The following is a 22,977-nucleotide window of genomic DNA, read 5'->3' on the forward strand; positions in this document are numbered from 1 at the left end:
CCTTTTTGAATCCAGTGGCTCATTACTTTAGTCATCAATTTATTTACATATATGCCAGGCATTGTTCTAGATACTAGATATACAGCTGTTAACAAAACAAAGAACCTGTCCTCCTGGGCCTTGTAGCTTTCTGGGGGATAGCAGATTATTAACAAATAAATAAATATGTAATATTGTGACAGTGTGAGAAGTGCTATGAAGAGAAAGAAAGCTAAGTAAAGGGGTGGAAAATGATGAAGGGTAATGGCGGATATAGGCTGCTATCTTTTAGGGTAGTCAGCGAAGATCTTTCTGGTATTTTTTAAGTAAAAACCTGAATGAAGTGAGTAACAGATCATGAGCATATCTAAAGAAAGAACATTCTGGCAGAATAAACAGCCTTGAAGTGATAGTGTGCTTGTCATATTTGAGGTTAATAAGGAAACCAATGTGTATGGAACAGAATGGATGAGGAAGAGGGTGGTGGGAGATGTGGTTTAAGAACAGCCAGGGCCCAATCAGAACTCTGGATTTTATTCTAAATATGGCGGGGTTTTGAGCAAAAGAGTGAAGATTTTAAGCAAAAAGTGAGATGATCAGATTTACATTCTAATAGAATCCATCCTCCTGCTGAATGAAGAAAACATTATGGTGGAATAAGGGTGGATGCAGAGAGACCAAAGAGAGGGCAGTGGTAGAGAATCTAAGAATGTGCAGATTCAGGAAATGTTTTGAAGGTAGAGCAGATAAGGATTGCCAATGGATTGAATATGGGGTGTTTAGTTTGAACCAAAAGTTTCTGGGTTTTCGTTTAGGCAGCTAATTGAATGGAGGTGCCATTTACCAAGATGAGGATAATGTTTAGGAGAGGAAATCAAGACTCTTGTTTGAACCTTGTGAGAGACTGTTTGACTTCCAAGTTCTTGGGGGAGAATAGGCCTCTAGTAGATGCCAGAATGTTAACCTTTTATAGGAGCATGTCTGCATGAAGGTAAGGAAGCAGAGAAATAGAAGGAATAAAGTTCCTTCTGAGTAATCCTTCTGATATTCAAGTGACGAAAAAGTAGTCATTTGAGTTTGTCTTATACACACTACGATTTCAGGGAAAGCAGTCTCTCTCTTCCAAAAAAAAAAAAAATACCAATTAATATTGTCTCAAAATTTCTGAATTTAAATCCAAGTAATTTATTCCACAATTAGAAATAGCTTAAAATGCAAATAGCTTGAGAGACAATTCATTGTTTATGGGTTTTTATCAAATTATAACAGAGCAGATAAAGGTCCTAAGTGTTAAAAAGGGAGAAAAGATATCATTGTCAAGAGAGAAAGATGTAGGGGCTCCTGGGTGGCTCACTCGGTTAAGCATTCGACTTCAGCTCAGGTCATGATCTCACGGTTCGTGGGTTTGGGCCCTGCTTTGGGCTCTGTGCTGACAGCTCAGAGCCTGGAGCCAGCTTCAGGTTCTGTGTCTCCCTCTTTCTCTGCCCCTCCCCCACTTGAGCTATCACTCTCTCTCAAAAATAAACAAACATTAAAAAAAAGATATAAATCAAAGATTTCACAGTCTTGCTAGGGACTGTCCTCTTCATCATAATTTCTAAGTGAAAAATGGAGAAAGTGTTCAGATCTTGAAGGATTTACTTAAATTTAATTTTTAAAAAATGTTTGTTCATTTTTTGAGAGAGGCAGACAGAGCATGAGCAGGGGAGGGGCAAGGAGAGACGGAGACACAGAATCTGAAGCAGGCTCCAGGCTCTGAGTAATTAGCTCAGAGCCTGATGTGGGGCTCAAGCCCACGAATGCGAGATTGTGACCTGAGCCGAAGTCGGACGCTCAACCTATTGAGCCACCCAGGCACCCCTTTTACTTAAGTTTATACTTAAGTGGAGAGTATTCATTTAAATTCTTTCTCTTCCCTAACTTTTAGCCATTTTTCTACCTTTTAACCCTTTATCTCTTCCCCAAAATGTTTTTCAACTGAAAGGCTTGTGGCATGATAAACACTTGTCATCTCTTTTCTAGGGCCAGAACTCAAACAGGTGGCTCTGGAGAGGCTACTTTATTGTGCAATTACTCTTCCATGTTGCACAGTCATTTCTCCCAACAGTGTCCTAGGGGCGGGGTACCACATCTAACACCAGAAAGGAGTTAAGGCAGCTTTCACATTATTTTTTTTTTCTGATTATCAGAGTGACACATGGTTACTGACAAAATTTTTAACAAGAAAGTTTTAAAAAAAATAACGGAAGTTTAAAATCCCTATTAGCTAGAGGCAACTCCAACAACATCTTGGCATATTGCCTTCTTTTATTCATTTTGTTTTCCCATAATTGAGCTCTTTATTGTACCTGCAACTTTGCATCATGGTGTATTTACTTAACATTATGGCATATGTATTTGTCTACGTCATTGCATTTTTAGGGCTACATACTCATCTATAGTATAGCTGCATCAGGATTTACTCAATGCAGTTTCTGATTATAATTACCAATAACGGGTAATAAACAGTCTTGTGCATAAAGCTTTGTCCTTCTTTTGAATGATTTACTAAAAAAGCAATTGGTGAATTAAAGGGTATATACATTTTTAAAAGCTTCTGATATACATCGCTACACTGATTTGCAGAAAGGTTGTAATCAAATTATTTTTGGGTGAAGGGGGTGTGTGTGGAGAGGGAGAACTACTGAAACTATTGGATTTGTTAGAAAATACTTGACAGTAATTCTTTTGTGAAAACAAATAATAATGCCTTTTATTTTGAATACACAGAAGAGAAATGGCTGTGTATTATTGTATACTAACTATTACTTGCTCTGTTTCATAGTGATAACATAGTACTAACTTAATATGAGATAAGTGTTCCGAGTTTGAAGAGTAGCAGCTATGTTTGTGCAGTGAAAATCAGGAAAGTCTAATGGAGGTTGGATGATCTCTGGATACTGAGACAATGGGGTGATAGAGAGGAGGGGTCAGAGAAGGCATTTCCAGGAAGGGGGTAGAGTAGGAAGGAAGTCAGAATGCCTCTGGAGCAGGAGGAGCTGTAGGAGGACAGCACAGCAGCATGCAGTCTGCCCTTCCTTACACAGGAATGAAGCAGAGCTGGTAGGAGGCAGCATAGAAGGGAACTCTTTGGCAACTGGGGTGATGTTGATGACCTTCGGGTCAACTAGAGATTTCAGGGTAAATTTCTGTAACATGGTGGTTAGGAATAATAACAGCTCCAGGTGGCCCTGGCCGTCTCCTAGACAAGTTCGTTTTCCTGAAAATAACAGAGTAGATACTCCTTGGACGCTGTGTTTCTGAACTATCACAGAAAGAATATACCACAATTAATTGATGAGTGATTGAATAGATGTACAGATGGAAGACAGGATGGCTGGAGGGATGGTTGGATGACACATTTGCTGTCCATCTAATAACTCACAATATTTATTCAAATGGTCATGTATTGAATATCAGCTCTATGCCGATCACTCTATGAAGTATTCTTCTATTATAACTGCTCTTTAGACTTTTTAAGTTTCCTTCATTTTAGTTTTTCTAGAAAAAAGACCCACATTCTCAGTTAGTCGGAAGGGGAAGGACTGAGAGAAGGAGACTCTTATATCTGTTTCCCTTTCTCTCTCCGGCAGAAAGTTTACCCAAAGATATTTTTCCTCCTGCGTTTTCAAAAGCAAATGTCACTTCCTCACTTTAAAACTTTAAATGCCTCTCTGTGCCTGTCCTATGACATAAAGTCCAGATTACATGACCTGGTCCTTTACATTGTTTTCACAGTCTGATATGCCATGATTTTGCCTTCCACTTGTTCTGTGTGTGTCTGAACAGTTTTTATTGCAAAATATATATAACAAAAATGCCCATTTTAAAAATATATAACAAAAAAATTTGAAGCATGCAATTCAGTGGCATTGACAGCATTCACAATGTTATCACCACTATATATTTTTACCACTATTGATTAATAAAATTTTTTCATCACTCCAAATGAAATTCTGTAACCATTATACTGTAAGTTCTCATTTCCCCAACCCCTGATAGCCAATAATCTGCAGTCTAGCTCTATGAATTTGCTTATTCTAGATATTTCAGTTTAAGTGAAATCTTATATTTGTCTTCTGTGTCTGGCTCATTTCACTTAGCATAATGTTTTCAAGATTTATCCATGTTGTAGTATGGATCAGCACTCATTCTTTTTTATGGCTGAATAATATACTGTCATTTGTGTATATCCCATGTTGTTGATATATCTATTGTGGGACACTGGGTTGTTTCCATCTCTGGGCTTTTCTGAACAATGCTACAGTGGACACCAGCGTACAAGGATGTGTTTCAGTGCCTGGTTTCAATTTTTTTGTGTATTGCCTAGGTGCACAAATGCTGGGTCATATGGTTGCAATTGTTTTTTCTTTTTTTTTTCTTTCTTTTTTTTTGGGGGGGGGGTTATTTACTTTTGGGAGAGAGACAGAGACAGAATGTAGCCAGGGAGGGTCAGAGAGAGAGGGAGACACAGAATCCGAAGCAGGCTCCAGGCTCTGAGCTGTCAGCACAAAGCCTGATGCGGGGCTAGAACTCACGAACTGGGAGATCATGACCTGAGCCGAAGTTGGACTCCCAACAGACTGAGCCACCCAGGCGCCCCATATGGTTGCAATTCTTACGGCAGTTCTTACAAAGTACTACATACATCTGAGGAAAAGCCCCTCTTGGAAAGGGGCTGTCTTAAATTATTAAAATCTTACATAAAATTGTCAACACCACACAATATGTTTGGGCCGTGAGGAGAAAGGAAAGGAGAAGATACAAGTCATAAACTGATGTGTCAGAAATGATCAATTTGGGAAACTGAATTTATCAACACTATTAAAGGGCTCAATTATTTTGTTGGGATGAGCACTGGGTGTTGTATGTAAGTGATGAATCATGGGAATCTATTCCCAAATCAAGAGGACACTGTATTCACTATATGTAAGCTAACTTGACAATAAGTTATATTTTAAAAAGAGGGCCCAAATATTTTACATAGTGATTCCAAATATTAATTTTGATTACAAAGTATCAAGTTTATTTCCTTTTGTATGGTTTCATGATTTTTAATGGGAAACACCATAATAAAGGTGTTTTTTGTATTGTGGGTCCATTAGTCATGAAATCAATTTGTTTGCTATGATCAACATTTTAAAAAAGAAAATATAATTGCATAGAAAATACAAGAATGCATTATACCTAGGTAAACTAAATAGTATTTTGTGAAATTTTTGTTTCAGTTACATGTGTGTACCATAATTTTTGTTTCTTATTGTGGGATGTGACCAGAAAAAAAAAAATAGTTTGAAGTCACTAGTATGGTGGAAAAGTCTTCGGAATTAGCCAGGCCTCAGTTTGAATCTGAGCTCTGGGTGACTTTTGCAAGTTATTTACCTAACTTCTGTGGATCAATCCCCTCATCAAAAAAGGGAGAGTAAATAATATCTCCTTCCATTTGGTGTGTATGTGTGAAAAGATTAGAGATTCCTTAAGTAGAATGCCTAAAATATTGTTAATGATACAAATATATAATTGCTTCCAAGCATCCCCAAAATAATGCACTCTATGTAAAAACACTTCATTCACTTAGGAGGAAGAGGATCTGAGGATGTGTGTTATTGATGACTACATCTGTTTATTATATCTGTAGTCTAAAACTACATTGCTCAGTCTTTTTCTCCAATTTGATTTAGTAAGGAGATTTGAGTTCTTTCCCCTTCCTAGTCTCACGTTGTACCTATCTATATTATGGACTTTTGGCACTTAATTATACATTTGTCATATTTTCTAATCATTTCATAGTTCAGCTGTGTTACAAACTTTCACATCTCTTCTAGTGCTTAGAACAGTGCTGGGCACAAGGATGAGAATCTATTAAATGTGGCCCATAGCACACCTTTTGCAAAGTATCACTTGTATAAGGGGAAGCAGATGAAATCCTGATTCTGCCAGTATTTCTCACCCAATCTACTCCATGCTAAACAGGTCAGTTAGGCACTAAGTCATGTCTCTGGGTAGTACAAGTGGAAGGTGTGAACAGAGAAACCACTTTATCTGAGGACAGTCGAAAATTAGATCCTACTTTCCCCTCCCCACTCCTTTTCCCATCGGGGAGGGGACATTTATAAGCCCTGAGGACCAGGGTCCAGAAACCGGCTGGCGTCCTGAGCTCCAGAGGCTTGCCAGCACGCACGATCTCCCGCACTGAGAGCCCTTCTTCCCAGATGAATTCTCATAGTATCACAGACGCGCGCAGTGTCGATCGATACTGGATGGCAGACGTGCTCCCGCCGTCAAGTGTAGGCACAGGGCGGTGGATTTAGCCAGCCTGCCGCTCGGTCGCAGCTTCTCATCAGCTCAATAAGGGCAGAGGACGTTAACCCGCTCCCCGGCGGACACCCACTCGGTCGCCTCCCGACACCCGCTGCCCGCAGCCCCTTCCCCTCGACTTCCCCCCACTCAGCCTCCCTCAGACTCCCACGCGTGTCGGGGGTGCGGTGCAGCAGGGGCCCGGCCCGAAAGGAGGGCGCCCATCGGTTGCCTCTCCGCCCGGCTCCCTGGACGGTCCTTGGAGGCAGCTGAGGCAGGGAGTACCGAGCTTCTTCACACTCTGGACCTTACCTTTTTATATCTTCTTCCGCTGGTGGGCGGCAGGGGGGGGCGGCAGCCCCGAAGCCAGCTGCTGGGGCCGCGCGGAGGCCGCTGCGTGGTGGGGTGGGGGCACGCGCCGCAGCCAGCCTCTTGGACCCCTGAGAGCCCAGCCAGGCGAAAACCCCGCCCCTGGCGCCCGCTCCCACTCCTGATTGGCCGGCCCAGCCTGAAGGCTACCGGTGGTCCCCCGGCCCGAATCTCAGCTATAAAGGCAGCCCACGCATGACGGCTGTGGCGAAGCTCGGGTAGCTGCGGTGCTCGTCCGCTTTCAGCCCCCGCGGCGCCCCCTTTACTCCTTGCCCCCAGAGCGCTCACGACTCCACCATGCCGAGGGGCTTCCTGGTAAAGCGAACTAAACGGACAGGGGGCTCCTACCGAGTGCGCCTAGCTGAGCGGATCTTCCCACTGCTGGGGCCCCAGGGGGCGCCGCCCTTCCCCGAGGAGGCTTCCAGTGCTCCCCAGCCAGGTGCGGAGCAGGTGGCACCCCCCACCCTGGAGGAGGAGGCGGCAGCCCGCGAGCTGTCGGGGTCGTCCTGTCAGGCGGCTAGGGTGAGCCCAGGGGAGGGCGGGCAGGAAGGTGCTGCGGAGTGGAGGGCGGATGGCAGGGAGGGCCCCGGGCCCAGCCCCAGCCCCACCAAGCCGGCGGGCGTGGAGCTGCGCCGGGCATTCCTGGAGCGCTGCCTCAGCTCACCCGTCTCTGCAGAGTCCTTCCCCGGGGGTGCCGCCGCGGTGGCTGCTTTCTCCAGCTCGGCGGCGCCAGCAGCTGCACCGACCTCCGGGGAGCAGTTCCTGCTGCCGCTCCGGGCACCATTCCCAGAGCCAGAGTTCCATCCAGACCCTGCGCCCCTCTCGGTCACCCTGCAAGGCCTAAAGCGGGCCGCTGGCAACGAGCGCCGTGCCAAGGCACCTCCGGCCTGCGCGTCTGGACCCGCGGCCGCCGGAGTCAAGAAGCCAAAGGCCATGAGGAAGTTGAGCTTCGCAGATGAAGTGACCACGTCCCCTGTTCTGGGCCTGAAGATCAAGGAGGAGGAACCCGGAGCACCGTCCAGGGGCCTGGGGGGCAGCCGCACGCCACTGGGGGAGTTTATCTGCCAGCTATGCAAGGAGCAGTACGCGGACCCCTTCGCTCTGGCTCAGCACCGCTGCTCCCGCATCGTACGCGTCGAATACCGCTGTCCTGAGTGCGACAAGGTCTTCAGCTGCCCTGCGAACCTCGCCTCCCATCGCCGTTGGCACAAGCCCCGTCCCGCAGCGGCAAATGCTGCCACGGTCTCTTCAGCCGACGGGAAGCCACCTCCTTCCTCAGCCTCCCCAGACTCTGGGGCTGTTGCATCTTTCTTGGCGGAGGGGAAGGAGAACAGCCGGGCAGAGCAAACGGCGGATCAGCACCTGCAGGCGAGGGACAGCTCCAAGGCGGAGCAGCACCAGGACAGCGCCCCACACCCGGGCCTCCAGGTGTCCCACCCCGAGCCACCGCTGCCTCAGGTCCCCTATACGGAGGGGATGTTGGGGCGCCGGGTGCCTGGGCCAGGCAGTGCCAGTGGTGTCGGGGGACCCGAGATCTTCATGTGCCCATATTGCCACAAAAAGTTCCGTCGCCAAGCCTATCTGCGCAAGCACCTAGGCACTCACGAGGCAGGCTCTGCTCGTGCACTTGCCCCGGGCTTTGGCTCTGAACACGGTGCCCCGCTAGCCTTCGCTTGCCCGCTGTGCGGGGCCCACTTCCCTTCCGCAGACATCAGGGACAAGCACCGGTTGTGGCACGCGGTCCGCGAGGAGCTGCTCCTGCCTGCTCTGGCTGGGCCCCCCCCTGAAGCTCAAAGCCCAGGTGGGGCATCCGACGGGAGTGCTCAGCAAATTTTCTCGTGCAAACACTGCCCGTCCACTTTTTTTAGCTCCCCGGGGCTGACCCGGCACATAAATAAGTGCCACCCCTCAGAAAGTCGGCAGGTACTGCTGCTGCAGATGCCGTTGCGGCCTGGCTGTTGAGGACAGAGATGAGGAAGATTATGCGGTTGGCTTTGGAGGAAACAGCAAGGGAATTTCTGTGGGGATTTCTTGAATTTGCAAGTTTACCCTCTTTGCTGCCTATATTTTCTCTCCTAAAACTCCCAGTAGTCAATGTTCCGCCAGAGAAGCGGACAGCGAAATGTAAAATCCCTCTCTAGAGCAGGTATGTATATGATATAAACATTCGCGGTCAAGGACTGTCACTTTAAAAGCCTTCTCTCTTACCCCACGAAAATAGGATTTCCCCCCTCATTCTGGAGACCCTGACGAATCCTATATGACTTGTAATTCCTATGGAAAGTCGTAGTGAATACGTGCATGTCTCAATATCTGCAAATGATTCTAACTACCAAAAGTGGTAGTCTTTTTTTTTTTTTTTTTCTTGCCATTGCAGGCGCCTATGTAGTTTCTGTCTCAATAGGGTCAGATTTCTTGCATTGTATATTCTGTGAATTAAAAGTTATGTGATTGGTGCCAAACGTACAGGGGGTTGGGGAAAGACTCAAGACCTCTGCCTGTGGGCAGGAAATGTAAGGGGATGTTTGCGCTTTGGGGGGATATGGGGATCTCCCTGTAAACGTTCTCTTTCTCAAGTATTAGTAGTCCATTCTTAAGTTAGTGTTTGGAGGTGGAGAGGGTGCTACTTTACTTGGAGGGGGTTGAGATACCCCCAAATTCTCACCTTTAGCTTTTTTGTGTGTTTTCAGGAAGAGATACTTTAACAGATTTTTTTTTTTTTTGGAAATATAAAACTCATTTCCGGAAGTTTGACTGTTTTAGTAGGGTTTCATCCAAATTGTTTAATCCTTCTGTTGTAAATCTTATACAGTGTTATATATGAAACTATGTTCAGCTTAAGGAAGATGTTAATACCTACCTATCTATAATCCACTATGGAACTGAATGACTTTTCATTCAATATTCATTTTTCAGCAGCAATCTGTTTCTGAAATTTCTTTTTGTAAACCATATTCAGTGCACACTCTGTACCCATGCTCTAATAGCCAGAGTTTGGGACACTGGCTGAGTATTGCTCGACAGATAGCCCATATTTGTAAGATGCTTACCACCAAATAAATGTACATAGCTGGTGCTTTCTTGTGTTCTGTGTTTGTCCTGAGAATCTCATTGAACACAGCCTATTTTTCAAAGCCACATTTCTTATCTCCCCAAAGCTAGTATCCTACTTTAGATTCTTAGTGACCCATTTAGATAGAATACAGACAGGAGAAAGTATATTTTATAAATGCATATAATGGTGCAGAAATGCAATGGAAAAATTTCCTTTGAAGTATGGCTTGCACAGACTAAGCTCCAAAAGGCTTTAAATCTAAAGATACTTTACCACCTAAAAATGTCAACAGAAAATATATTTTAAGTATTTTTTCTTTAAAAAAGCTGGTAGTTTTATCCAAAGATGAAAAAAAAATGTTAACCATGCTAATTAACTTCACTGTTTCCAAGTTGGCATTTTCATTCCATTTTGTTATATTTCATCAATCCATTAGCTGTTCATTATTAAAAAATGAAAGCACCATAGAAATGTGTAAGCAGTTACCTTGACTTTCCTTTCTGTAATTCTTTGCCTTGGTTGTGGGAAATTATACTGTTTAGCCTTGTTCCCAGGGACTCGTTTATCTTCTACATAAGCTTTCATAGGAATTTTGTCTTCCACAGTTTCCTAGGAATCTATTTTTATTTACAAGAAAACAAAAACTTAAGTGCATAGGAACTCTGAAAGGTTATTTAGAAACTGTCTGCAAAAAGTTTTTTTCTCCCCTGAATGTGTATTACCAAACAAAATGAAATTTAAAAATCAAAGAAGCAGAAGGCTAAGCTTAATTGATGCTTTAACCAAGTGTATTGGGTTAAATTTCTGGCCAGCCCTTACAAAGGTAGAAAATTGCCTGCATTTTTAACGACTATGGTAGAATCTCTGAGAAATAACTTGGGGTGTATCCTAACTAGAGAACTTGAATTCATTTTTCATGATTTGCTAAGATAACCTAGGTTTGTGCTTTACACCTCTCCATTAATCACATAGTTCTACTTATTAAGTCTGAAAGTATATTAAAGACAAATAGATGAGAAATATAAAAGACAAATCAATGCTCATAGACATTGTGATAAGAATATTTTTATTGTATTATTAAATACCATATCTTTTTCTTTCACTGTTACAAATTTGTAGATACTACATGAATGATGATACATAATTTATATTTTATAGTTTGCCGGTATGATGTATTTACACATGCAGTTAGTACTGATGTCATGCTACATTTCCTTAGGAGATGCCCGTTCAAAACAAAATATGAACAAAATGTGAGCAGCTTATTTATTGTAGGAAAGTATTTCTGGGGGGGGGGGTGGAATGTATACCAGCTTGCACCAGCAAGTTCAGTATTAATATAATATTTAACTTAGACTCCTGGGTCATGTTCCCTTTTTAAATACACATAATTTAAGCAACACATTTATATCAGAAAAGTTTTTTCTTTCTTTCTCCCCATCCCCCCGTTACCCTCTTTCTGGTACTTAGGAAAGAACATCGATACACCAGGATCCAGCAGCCAATAATACAGGGCCACAATCTCAAAATAAAAATGGCATTTAACAGTGATACCATTTCAAAAGCAAAACATTAGAAAAATATTTGGAAGCTAAACATAAATCAAAGTTCAGCACAGTGATTTTTCTTGTTATTAGATATGTCATGGCATCACCTGCACAGCCAAGAAATGAGGCATTGCTTTGGGAAGAAAAAGTTAATGCTAAAATTATGTTAGTTGGAATTTGGAATACTAAACAACCATTTATTTTAAGTGTTTTATTTTCATAACATAAATAATCCATACACATCCTGTGTATTAAGATTTGCAACTTTTGCTATAACTTTACAAATGCTTAAATTTAAAAATTTACATTTGTAAAAAACAATCATATATTTACTGAGCCATAAAGTTGCAATGGGGCACGATAAATAAAATAATGAGACTATCTGTCCAATTATATTTTGGCTCAGAGTTAATCATGAAATTAAAAGTGAAACTGCTTAGACATAATTATCTAGGAAGGTAAAGGGTGTAGAATAAAACTCCACCCCCCAAAAATATGGCAGCTTAGAGTATTGGGGGGGAAAAACCAACTGAATAAACAACCCAAACCTATTAAGTTACAAATTACTTAAATCCAGTGTTTTTTTAAAATAAATGTTCAGGAAGATACATGCAAGTTATGGCAAACACGAAGGCCTGAAAGGGTTAACACTATGTTCATGCTAAGGTGGCTACTGCTGATCACACTGCTGGGCTGCTTGTCTCCTTAGGATTTATTGGCTGAGCCAGAGGATCGACGCAGCTTCATGGACATGCGGCTTTTGCTAGTTCGAGGAGACATTGGAGAGGCCAGGTCAGCCCCGTCTACCTGCGTTGCTGTGGGAGTTTCACTGGATAGAATCTCTGGGTAGGAGCCTGTGGGAAATATTAAGAGCATTAGCACATGTCGTCTGGCCTCTCACCCCATAAGATATAATCTGCTACTCATTTGTAGCATGGATCCCAACCCTTAATGAGGTCTTTTGAGGGGAAAAAGCAAGGCCAAAACTTGCCTTTTAGAACAGCCTACTAAGATTTTATTTAAAACCCAGTCATCTGGTGGCTCATGTAATTATATTAGCAAGAAAGCACCAATCACTGTTTCCAGAGCCAGGACTAACCAGAGAGCTCCTCAGAAAAAGCAATGGGAAGCAAAATCTTTGGGCCAGACAGGACAGGGATCCAAAGCATCATTAGCATGCAGGGAAGGGCTTAAGAAGCAGGTGAGAGAAGGACCAATTCCTATCTCTAAAGTACAGGGTATAACCAAGAAAAGGGTCTCCATTGCTCGAACTTGAAAACAACAGCACCGAATGGTTCTAAAAAGAAATTCAACACAATGAGACCATTATACACGCTGGGTATTTAAATATGCTTTTAGAAAGGGGCAAGATAAATTCCTAGGGGAAGGAAGAAGACAAGAACTCTTATCTGAAATTTAATAAAGACAAGTTGACCCCTCAAAATGTCTTCCATTTAGAAGAGATAAGCAATGCTTTTGTTTTCCTTAACTTAAATTTTTGCAGTTACTCCATCCAGTCACAGCAAGTAAATAGCCAGTAGGATGAACAAACATTAAAAGAAGCAAAAACAAATTCAAATTGGAAATTTTTTGTGTTATTTACGAAGTAGTATCTTTACCTCTGCACCGTATTTCTATGAATTATGATTCTCTAACATACAGCAATGCTATAGAACTTTGCACACTATAGGCCTTCAGATATTTTCTGAATAAGAAGTTACATTAAAAATAAAAGCCCTCCAAAAAAAAAATCTGAAAATAGAACAAAAATTTAAAAATTCTGTATATTTTAAGACACTTTAATCCAGATTTTCTGGGCCTTATGTATGTGAACATTTTCTTTATGTATGTCACAAACACCTCACACAGGCTGCAGGCTTATTATACATTTCTTCACTCTGCAGGAAAACTTTTGGCATATTTGTTAGCCAAAGGAGCACCTCAGAGAAATTTCAAGCGTGGAAATAATCATACTAACACTTCCATATAATGAAACATTTGTGCCTAAATTGAAGTTATGAATATTGAACAAAACTGTTCAATAAGGGGTACTGATCTTACAGAGATGTATTATTAAGAATCTATCTTGGTAGAATACTTCAGAGTGTTTTTAAGGTGAAGTGTTACAATTATACTTCAGAACAAACATATTATCAGGGAAGAAATATTTTCTCACTACTTGGAATCTAGGTCCAATTGCCCTTCTTTTCAAAGTAATTTCTCCAACAATTCTTTGTTTTCTAACTGAAATGAGGTTGGCCTTCAAAACACAAGGAGAAGGAAATATATTTCTGTTCACCTTTACTCTTCCTGAAGATCTGAATTGGTTCATACTGGACCCATACTGGAAAACCTAGAGGAGAATATGAATCCATGGCCCTTTTTAGGGAAGCACTGCAGATGGATGGCAGAAGGAAGGTGAAGAGCGGTAGCTCATGCTTTTCTGGTAATGCATATTATTCCCGGCCAATCATGAGAGGCCTTCCCATGGCTGTTTACCTTGAGATGGCCAATGTTTTCTAGCGGAGGTTTTGGGAGGAAGAGAACTATCACTGCATTTCTTTCTTTGTTGTGAATGAAGAAATGGAGTAGCGAGCAGAAGTGAGAAAACAAAAGAGAAGACAGATAACAGATATGAGAGACACTGCAGAATTTTACAGGTGTTAACTGAGGAGCAGAGAAGAGAGTAATCAAGTTTTATTATGAAATTGGGCATGCAATGCATTAGAGTGATGATGTTTAACAATGGACAATGCTTTGTAAATTCAAATGTTATACTTACCAACTAACAAGTTCAAATAGGAAAAAAAGAAAAGAAAAAAAGTCTATGAGAGATTCTGTAAACATCTACCTTTTAAAGTGCTCATTGTACTGGTGGCAGGTTATCATAATCACTAAGTCATAAAATCTCTAGAGCTGTACTGTCCAAAGAGGTAGGCATAGCCACACTAAAATTAAAAATTAACATTAAGTGAAAATAAACATGTGGGTCCTTGGTGTACTGGCCACATTTCAAGTGTTGAGCAACCATATCTGGTTAGTGGCAACCATAATGAACAGTGCAGATATAGGACATTTCTATCATTATAGAAAGTTTTACTGGAGAATACTGCTTTAGAGCATGCCAAAACCAAAGGCTATTTTCCTCAAAAACAGCAATTTCTCCATGTCTCCCTTACTGCCTGCAGTGTGAAATCCCCCTTCAATAAACTGAGAGTCAAATCAGGCTTTTTAGCATGTGTGGTATATAGCTTATCAGTACCTGTTCAGTTTTGGCAAATGATATTTGTGGTATATACTGGGCATACTCAAACTCTATAAATAATTTACAGTAGATCTCAATTTTAGATGTAAAGAATACAGTAATACCTACCCTTCATTTCACACCCTATTCTGCCTAAGTATTGATTTCTATCACCTGAGTCATAAAAAATGTTGCTTTAATCATTTCTATTAATATATCCTCAAGTAAAAAGTATTTATGGGGTCCTATGTACTGTATCTCTAATATTCTTATAGTACATACTCTGTCTTTATCTTGATGGTACAATTGATTTATACTTTGTACACTGATTATAATGAACACGACTTTGGGGTCTATACGGATTACAAAAGGGAACTCAGTGGATTATTTATCATGGCTTTGTACTGCTTGCTGACGGGTATGACCATTTAAAACCACTGAAGTTATAAAAAAAATACTTTGAAAGTAGATCCAATGAATACTGAACTAAGAGGCACTGTGATGTTTTAGGAAGAATATGGGGATGGGTTAGACAGGCCCAGGTTAAATGTCAAGTCTGCCAAGTTACTAGCTTTTGGGTCTTGGGTAAACTGATCTATGTTTTTTTTTGTGTGTGTGTGAAATGGAGACAATACTAAATACTAGTTATTTTGCAAAGTTGTGAGGGATGAATGATTGCATATGCAAAGATCTGGCACACAGCAGGTATACAGTAAGTGTAGCTATATAATAAAGCTACTAAACAGATGAGAGTAAAATTTAACAGACTTTGAATCAGAACAGATGAGGACTGGAAGAGACAGAGATTAGAAATATTTTTGATGAAAATTACCACTTAGAAAATATAACCATTGAAATGTGGAGGACACAACATACTGTTTAGTTTTGAGAAAATTAAAGAATTTACCCACTCTTATGTTGGTAGTCCCACAAAATATAACCTTACTCATTAAAGTTTTCAGATTACCCTAATAATCTTAGTGCTTTAATATTGTTAAAGGAGTTGATTAGTGATTAAGATTAGCACGTATGCACTACCACTGGATGTCATAAAGGAAACAACACATTATTTATTTTTTTAAAGTAATCTCTATGCCCAACACGGGGCTTGAACTCACAACCCTGATATCAGGAGTCACATGCCTGACCGAATGAGCCAGCCAGGCACCCCTAAAATTAAACAGTACAGAAATACAGGCAAATAAAGTGGCTTAATTTTGAATGAAGATATAAAAAACTGCCATTACTGAAGATTTAGAACATGTCAGTCTAAAGTGTGTCATATTTTATCTCCTTACAGATGGAGAAACTGGGTTTAAGAGATTAATTTACTTGAGTCTATGTGGATAATAAATAACAGAACTAGGATTTAAATCCAGATCAGTCTAATTCCAAAGCCCATACTCCATACTTCTCCCATGGCAACTTTAATCTATTAAAAAAAAAAAAAAGATTTTTCAATGGGTGGAAAAGTAGAATCTTTAAAATGAGAATCTTTAACAATATCTAATTTGTAAATATGACAGGTTGTAGGGCAATTTCAACAGTAAGAAGGGAATGAAAATACTTAGATTACACAGGTAATTATAGTAGTTAAGATCATGGACTATGAAGTCAGATTCTGGCTTTACCAAGTATCAGGTGACTCTGGATAAACTCCCCCCACCCCTCAGGCCCCCAGAACTGCTGCGAAGATTAAATGAGAGAATGCACATATAGTGCTTAGCACAGTGCCTGGCACTCAGTAATTGTTCAATTATTCTTTTATTATTTTCACTACAAAAATTATACATCTGAATGAATGTTCTATGTGGAAACTGAATTTAGTAATTATTGTCACAAAAGGTTAATGGACTTTAAGACTAATATTATTTGCCTCTTGGTCAACAAGACATAAGCCAAATTTTCAAGTTCAAAATACATTTGACTGCTTATAACTTCAGGTTTAAACACATAACAAATATATAGCTTATGTTCTGTGTTGAAGGAAACTGATTTTCCTACTGGCACTTATAAATAATAATAACATCTAGGATATGTATAAAATAACTATCTTCTGAGGAGCTCCAGTGTGTTCTTTCAGATCATTTCAAAGCCTGAAAAGGGGAGGAAAGTTTAAAATAACTTTTAAAGAGATAGATCTGACCATAATACTGTCCTATCTACATGTGGCAATACATATTTGTGAATTAAGAGCAAAACTGCAGTTAGAATGAAGATTAGATGTTACTCTAGGTATTCATTATCACTTTATCTCTTATTTTGATGGCATAGAAATATTTGAATTTTATTACAATTTTCACATTTAAGTAGGAACCTATATGTAACCTAAAGGAACCTAAAAGTAATTCAACAAAGTGGTATATATATTAGATATATATTTATGTATGTCTATATATGCATAATAGAGACAAACACCAATCAACCTTCTAATATTTAGAGTACTAAAACTTCCAATTTGTAGAAAAACAATAAATCCAAAGAGAGGTATCTACTCAATTTAAGTAACAGAGTATTAGATGTAACTCTAGATAGATTACACAATAAGCATTCAAAAATATTTATGGCTGATAACAGTAAAAAAATAGTGGAACAATTATGGGTGTATTTTTAATGCTGACATTAAGAAAGACAATATTTACTGTGTACTTTCAGCAAAACAGGATCCTGTTTCTTTCTTTTTTTTTTTTTAATTTTTTTTTTCAACGTTTATTTATTTTTGGGACAGAGAGAGACAGTATGAACAGGGGAGGGGCAGAGAGAGAGGGAGACACAGAATCGGAAACAGGCTCCAGGCTCTGAGCCATCAGCCCAGAGCCTGACGCGGGGCTCGAACTCACGGACCGCGAGATCATGACCTGGCTGAAGTCGGACGCTTAACCGACTGTGCCACCCAGGCGCCCCAACAGGATCCTGTTTCTTGTTGCTGGCATCCTAGAATTTCTTTTATTAAAGAAAAAAAAAAAAAAAAGACTTGATTTGAAAAGACAGTGTGATGTTAGGGAAAAATACTTAGATTTTTGGACCACCAATGTAACCTGGCCAAGAAAAGAAGTAATTTCATTTTAAAATTCATTTTAAACTTTAAAGTTGAGAGTCAGAGGAGAGAGATTCATGAACATAAAGTTAAAAAAGGAGGCCACTGTAAAACTTTTGATATTTTCCACCCACATGCCTGACAAAGATAAAGGGATTTTTTTCCTATAATTTTTTTTTAAAATAAAGGACAAGAAAAATCTAATAATGGGTAATGTAGTTATGTGAGATCAACAAAAGTGTGACATCACAATATCTCCTTCAATGACCTTAGGGATAAAAATAATTTCCCTTAAGTATCAGTCTACTGTCACAGAGTCCCTTTTGGGAAAATACAGTTATGAAATTTATGGATCAACTATGACACACCAAAAATGTTTTTCATACTAATTTAAATAACACTAAAAATTGTATCTTTTTTGGATTTCAATGTCAAACAGTTGATGCATTAGTGTTAACCAGAAAGCAGGTTTTAGAGAATCTTGAACCAAGTAAATTTAAAAAATAGTGGTTTTCTACACTATTCCACTGAATAGAATTATAGGATTGGTTAGAAAGAACAGATTATATTCTTTATATGATTGTCATACTGGCACTTCTTTAAAACTTGATTTCAAATGATTGTATTTGTTACCAATTAGCATTATTTTATATACATGGGTTACGCATAGGATATCTAAAGTTGATTCTCGATTACAATTTCGAACGCATTTCTTCAGTGTGACAATTGAATTTTATCATTATGCTTAAAAGTAAAAATCTAAAAAACTTCACACTATTATGTAAAAGTCAGGTCCCTATTGCTATTATGTGGTTATTTCATTTCTTTTTTCTCTCACTTTGACTTATAACTTTAAAGGGAGTTCTACATGTAGGGGGTGGTTTATGATAAAAATGTGGGATGACTGGAAGAAAAAGATAATCATTCTTCAGATATCATAATGGTTTTGCTACTATAGAAAAGAGCAAATATTCCAATTTTATACTACTGTGTTGAATTGAGAACCACTAGCTAAAAATTTTTATCTTTCCCAAGTATTAAAAAGTCTGCAAAAAAAAAATGTATTCAGTAATATTGGAACAAGTCATTTACAGATAACACCCTTTTAAAAATTAGACTGCATGCTTTTATAATGGTTCGTGAGGGCAAAAACAACTTTAAAAAATTAACTGAAAATACTCTGTAGCATAGTAAATACTTTGTAGCATAGTATTAAGTTTATGTTAAAATACACATCTTCATTACTATTGATATAACTAAGTTTAAAAATATTTTTTTTAATGTTTATTTTTGACACACAGAGAGAGAGAGACAGAGCACGAATGGGGTAGGGGCAGAGAGAGATGGAAACAGAATCTGAAGCAGGCTCCAGGCTCTGAGCTGTCAGCACAGAGCCCAATGCGGGGTTTGAACTCATGAACCATTAGATAATGACCTGAGCTGGAGTCAGACACTTAACTGACTGAGCCACCCAGGCGCGCCACTAAGTTTTAATAAAGTAGTAAAATACATTAAAAAACGAAGCCAACAGAACCTTGACTTGGTTACTATGCCTCAGAAAGTGAGACTACTGATTCCCACATTATGTAACTGGCCAAATGCACAATATGAGAACATTAAGAAGAATATGAAGGACACCAGTTGGTAAAAAAAACTACAATATGAAAACTGATGGCTTTTGTAAATTTAAGGGGGAAAGTTAGTCTGAATATAGTCCTATTAATATTTTTCAGTTGTGAAACTTATGATTCAACTATGTGATACATGAAAGTGTTATTCATATCTATTTTAATAATGTAGCTCAGTATTTTTCAGATATTCTCTATTACTAAACAATGAAATTTCCAGTTATATTTAACTAGTTTTTATTTTGTTCATTAATTTACTTTTAATACCTTTCTTTTACCACCATTCTTCATTCCAAACTAAGTAATTTTAGACAGTGTCGATCCACTGAACTGAATCTTTCTCTTTCAAAAGATTCAACCTAGTCTATATAATTTTCTTCTTTGATAGGTGTTTTATATTAATTTTGAAAAGGCTCTAAGTTTTTTGGTAATATTATTTTTATAATGGCAAATTACATGATGACAGGAATGGAAAATTTAATTTTATCAACTAAATCTCAAATGAGATTTAGTCTTTTTTTTTTCCCCCAAATAAATTAGGCCAGAAAAGGACTACTATGCCTTTTAAACTTATTTAATATAAAGAACACTTATATATCATAATAAGAATTTGAAGGCTTCTTGGGATGAACTTCAAGTATATTGTATTCTTTTTTCCTGTTCCCTTGAACACCATTCAAATAGTCATCTTTGTATTTCAGGTGCCCAGTACAGTGCAAAGCACACCACAGAATAACTATCTGATGAATTAAGATATTCAATAACAATGCAAAACATTACAAAATACAAAGACACACCATTTCATCAGCTCAGTAGTACTATTTTTTTCATGCTGAGAAACAAAAAAGGTCAATACAACAAGGTGTAACTAATTTCAACCAAGGGGGTGGTTCTATTATTAGTTATTTTTATCCCAGAACCAGTGTTAGTGTTTCATGCAGACCTGGGTTAGTAAGTATAATTCTGGAAGAAATTTAGTGACAATTTCTGAAATGTTTAGTATGAATGAGGGCAGTGTTAAGTTTGCTTATTGTTTGAGTTACAAGCTTAGCACTTGCTAATTTTTTAAAAAGGAAATGGGGGAAGAACAAAGGGTGTTTTGGTTGACACTTTGTCTTACCTTCAGATAAACAGAACTGATATTTAATGATCTAAAGAGGGAAAATAAAATAAATGAAACAATCATAAGGAGTGCAAAGTATTACAGAATAGGAAGGCCATGAGTCATTTATTTTCTTAATGATTTTTTTCAAAATTAGTTAACTGTAAAAATGCAGTACCCTCTTATAATCTTTAAATATTATAAAATAATTTACTGTACCAAGTACTTCTAAACCTAGACAATTATTTAACTTTATTGGTAAAATTAGAGATAAGGCAATATTCCTGGCCATAAAATTTGATCCTCTAAAGTTGAGAGAGAATGTGTACTCAACTTGTATTTCTTTTGCAGATACTTCGGTAATGATCCCATGAAACACAACAGTCACTGTCCAGTAGCTCAGATAAAATGTGGTGCATGTACTTTTATGAAGATTGTTGACTTTTAATGGAACTGCACTTAGGTCAAAAAAAGTATACATTAAATTTATAGGCCAAATTCAAATATTAAATAATGAAAATGTTTCAATGATGAAATTTATTTAAGTTTTCTATTTTAAGAGTTTAGAACAAAAGGGTATTGCATTTCAAGTTCCATTAATGACAAGTAACTAAAACTTGCTTTTAATCTTACCGGCATCAGATGGTAAATGATGGTAGGGAGCTGGAGAAAAAACCTGTGCTGCAAAATCTTCAAAAGTCGTTGGTTCTAAATGATGCTGGACAATTGTTTGCAGGTATCGTGCTCTCTCCTCATAGCTGATTTCCTTCAGTTAAGGATGTACTTCAATGCAGCTTACATTGGAAAAGAACAGATCTTATCAAAAAGGACTGCTATGATTGCTAAGCCATTACTTCTTAATTATTCACTATTCTTGCGTACCACTTAAAAGTATGGCTTTTTAAAGAGTAAAAAATACAGTTTTTAACATGAGTTTACTCTTCAGGATACCATATAAATGGCAGCTTAACCTGGAGACATTTATTAGGAAAGAATTATACTACCACTAAACTGTTGGAAGAATGAAGGGAACCATGTACTTGAGAAAGGATTCAACTGCTATCAGGTCAGCCTCGGCTCATTTTATCTTGTTAAATAGGCTTCAATCTACAGATTTGCTCGGAAAAGCCACACAATAAATATTAGAATGCTGTTTAAAATACTGTCTGAAATTGTGTATTTTTCATTTGTAAAGACTTATTGTGAGAAATTCCTGCATATCTTCTTCTTTTTCTAAAATCCCTATATTTTCCCAACAATTGTTCTCATTTTGAATGGAGGACTACTGTTGCTGTAATCCTTGAATAACTCCATGGGGTTAAGATAAATACATAGTTGAATCTGTATGTCAGGAAAAAATATCTAGTCAATTATAACACTGAAACAAGCAGGAATATTTGCAAAGAGTCCACGGGACTCCTAAATACTGTCTAACAAAGCATCTACAGGGCACTGACACTGACAGAAAAATACTGTACTTCCCTTTCACCGCATTTTCTTCTCTGATATTATTGACAAGCAACCAGTACCTTGAAGTGTTGTTGCTTTTGAACAACCCACTCCAGGCTTCCTGTTTCAGCAGGCCTGATTGTGCTGTTAGCACAGAGAGGGCGAGAAAGAGAGAGAATATTTCTGTTGTTCACGAAAGCAACTATGGAAATGGCTGTCAAAATGTAGAGCAGCAGGCAGCAACATACAATTATCAGGAAAAACTCACATGCTGACTTCGTGTCGTATAGTTCCTGAACTGAGAAATCAGTTAACCTTTCTTCTACAACTTTCAGAAGTTTTCCCACTGTACTGTTTGTGCTATGTTGACAGGCTTTATAGAAGACATTTATAGACATATAAAGCTAATAAAAATTTGCCTTTAGTTTTTCTTCATTGTTTTCTAAAACCCATTTTAATATTTTTCCTCAAAATTCTTTATTCTTTTTAAAAATTGCTACTCAATTACTGTAGTTCTACATTTCTAGAAATTGTAGAACAAGTCTACAACCAAGACCAAGAAAAAGATTTGTAAGGAAGATAATTTGAAGTGGTAATTCAATTGGAGATAACACAGCCAGTTACATCTATAAAAGGTTATTGATTAAGAAGAAGAAAAAAGCTAAGAGTTAAAGGTAAGATTATATTCAGTAGGTACTTAGACTGTGATGTCTTTTGCCCTCCAAATGGCTTAAGTACTTTTTCTTGCGTTACAATTTATTTTGTGCATTAAATATTGAAATAATCTGAATTCCAATTTCTTGCAATCCATTATTTTCAGTTCTGTACAGTGGGACTGAACTTTGAAAAGAATTCTTCTCAAATGGGTAGCAACAGAAGAAGATGCTATATTAAATGATCAGTGGAAAGGATTTTATGGAAAAATCATGTAGGTATTTTTGAATGTTAACTTACAAAAGTAATATAGGCACACTTTTAAAAGGAGGTATATATATGGTTATAAGTGGAAGAGGATGTAACTGATGGTTCAATCTAAATAATACCACATATCTCACAACTTGTTGGAAAGTACTTTTTTCATTGGGGGAGATTCACAGCTGCCGAATTTTCTGCAGTTAATAGAGTCCTTTGATTCACAGCAGTGCCCCTTGTACAAAAAATACTGGCCTTTGTGTATTACCAGAAACTAATTTTCTATTTGGCTGAAAAGGGAAAAATGGGGTTATTGCTT

General features: G+C 38.6%; 2 protein-coding genes across 11 annotated transcripts in view; one reads left to right on the plus strand and one right to left on the minus strand.

The window, feature by feature from the left end:
• Positions 1-6,771: 6,771 nt before the first annotated feature.
• Positions 6,772-9,760, plus strand: INSM2 (INSM transcriptional repressor 2). Its single transcript, XM_043555998.1, has one exon. The coding sequence runs from the start codon at positions 6,982-6,984 to the stop codon at positions 8,644-8,646; it is 1,665 nt and encodes a 554-aa protein (XP_043411933.1). The 5' UTR covers positions 6,772-6,981; the 3' UTR covers positions 8,647-9,760.
• Positions 9,761-10,784: 1,024 nt separating this feature from the next.
• RALGAPA1 (Ral GTPase activating protein catalytic subunit alpha 1) overlaps positions 10,785-22,977 on the minus strand; it is a 277,975-nt gene continuing 265,782 nt past the window's right edge. For 5 of the 10 annotated variants that reach the window (XM_043556003.1, XM_043555999.1, XM_043556008.1 and 2 more), the window contains 4 exons: positions 20,931-21,055; positions 14,069-14,071; positions 13,586-13,639; positions 10,785-12,140 (listed from right to left, as the gene is read on the minus strand). In XM_043556003.1, coding sequence (XP_043411938.1) covers positions 11,992-12,140; positions 13,586-13,639; positions 14,069-14,071; positions 20,931-21,055 — 331 coding nt within the window. In that variant the 3' untranslated portion in view covers positions 10,785-11,991. Of the gene's footprint in view, positions 12,141-13,585; positions 13,640-13,785; positions 13,851-14,068; positions 14,072-20,316; positions 20,347-20,930; positions 21,056-22,977 lie in introns of those variants that run through there. The other 5 variants (XM_043556001.1, XM_043556009.1, XM_043556002.1 and 2 more) reach the window with 4 other exon arrangements.

Source organism: Prionailurus bengalensis, chromosome B3, assembly GCF_016509475.1.
Source record: "Prionailurus bengalensis isolate Pbe53 chromosome B3, Fcat_Pben_1.1_paternal_pri, whole genome shotgun sequence".
NCBI lineage: Eukaryota > Metazoa > Chordata > Mammalia > Carnivora > Felidae > Prionailurus > Prionailurus bengalensis.